The sequence below is a fragment of the Phalaenopsis equestris genome, unplaced genomic scaffold, assembly GCF_001263595.1.
Source record: "Phalaenopsis equestris unplaced genomic scaffold, ASM126359v1 Scaffold232211, whole genome shotgun sequence".
Lineage (NCBI taxonomy): Eukaryota > Viridiplantae > Streptophyta > Magnoliopsida > Asparagales > Orchidaceae > Phalaenopsis > Phalaenopsis equestris.
In genome coordinates this window covers 1-1,572 of record NW_018250179.1, presented here as the reverse complement: position 1 = coordinate 1,572, position 1,572 = coordinate 1, and the positions used below count along the sequence as shown (strand labels likewise).

At 40.6% G+C, this 1,572-nt stretch overlaps 1 protein-coding gene across 1 annotated transcript; it reads left to right on the top strand.

Annotated features, from left to right (window-relative positions):
* Window positions 1-497: 497 nt before the first annotated feature.
* Window positions 498-1,305, top strand: LOC110038217 (protein CUP-SHAPED COTYLEDON 2-like; the record flags this gene model as incomplete). Its single annotated transcript, XM_020742988.1, is given in 3 exon segments — window positions 498-584; window positions 697-883; window positions 1,022-1,305. Coding segments are annotated over 2 exon segments (468 nt in total), but the record flags the coding sequence as incomplete, so codon positions are not given.
* Window positions 1,306-1,572: the final 267 nt, after the last annotated feature.

Sequence of the window (1,572 nt, the reverse complement as noted above, 5' to 3'; positions counted from 1 at the left end):
TTTTCAGACAGATTGGATACGAAGCAGCTTTATCTGCTGGAAGATCACTTCAAATCCTCCCTTCCATCAGCTCTGTTTTCTTCCCTTTCCCCCCTCTTTATCATCCTCTCTCCTCCTAACCTACGCTCTGTTCCCCCCTCTCTCTCCACTGACAGCGAGAATACCTGCACAATTTCTCAGGCACGCCCGCAAAACCATCCTCTCCCCCAAGCGGGCCCCGCTGATGGGCATAATAACAGCTGCTCTGCCATACAGAAGCGAGCATAAGAACAAAACAGAGGAGATAGAGAGAGAAAAACATTGAGAAACCATTACTACATTTGAAGCCAGAGGTACCCAATATATAATGCACTATTACTTCACACCAAGCACGCCTTTTCCTGACACATCCTGATTCGTCGTATCCTCATTAAACTACAATGCCCCCATATAAAGTGGTCCCCCAAGCCAGTTCCAAAATCCAGCTCTTTATTTCTTCCTCATTTTCTTCTCTTCATTTCATTTTTCTCTATGCATCATAGCTTCCGGCAAGGAGCCTTTTTTTCCATTCACCACCTAGAACAAATACTTGTAGTCTGTTTTCGGTACAGCTGTTGCTTTTCTCGTCTTCTCATCAAGCTTTCTTCAAAAGTGATCCATTCTTTTCACTTTCGGTTGTCTATGGATTTCTCATCAATTCCTGATTTGTTCTTCCAGCTGATGGAGAACTTCACTCAGCATTTCGACCACAATGAATCTCAGCTTCCACCTGGCTTTCGTTTCCACCCAACAGATGAGGAGCTCATCACGCATTACCTCCTTAAGAAAGTGCTCGACAGTAGCTTTACTTGCAGAGCAATCGCAGAGATCGACCTCAACAAGTGTGAGCCATGGGAACTCCCAGGTTCAAAAAAATAAATAAATAAATTATATATATATATATATATATATATTCCTTTAATCATTACGGAATCAAATGAAAAATTTGACCTTGCTTTTTCTATTCATTGTTATTTGTTTTATTGGATATGTTTATGAGCAGTGAAGGCCAAAATGGGCGAGACGGAGTGGTATTTTTTCAGCTTAAGGGACAGGAAGTACCCAACTGGGCTTAGAACAAATCGAGCTACAGAGGCTGGATACTGGAAAGCTACAGGAAAAGACCGGGAGATTTACAGCACAAGAACCGGATTCCTTATAGGGATGAAGAAGACTCTTGTTTTCTACAGGGGAAGAGCGCCCAAGGGTGAGAAGAGTAATTGGGTTATGCATGAATATAGATTGGAGGGAAAGTTTGCCTATCACTTCCTTTCTAGTTCCTCCAAGGTAATCTAACTCGGGAAAAAAAACAGCCTAATTTGTTTATTACATTTTCATTTTTGTTCAGTTTTTAGTTTTATGTCTTCAGCCATAGGTTTTGATTTTCTTATTTCATGATTTATCTCAGGTCTAAGAAAAGAATGTCATAGCTAGGCTAGTCATTAGTGTAGTTGAGACTCTCGTTTCACTGTCGGAATAAAAGAATGTCATAGCTAGGTCCGAACACGAAAGCATGAGTCAGTTTCACATCCCTAATATTAATATATAAAAATA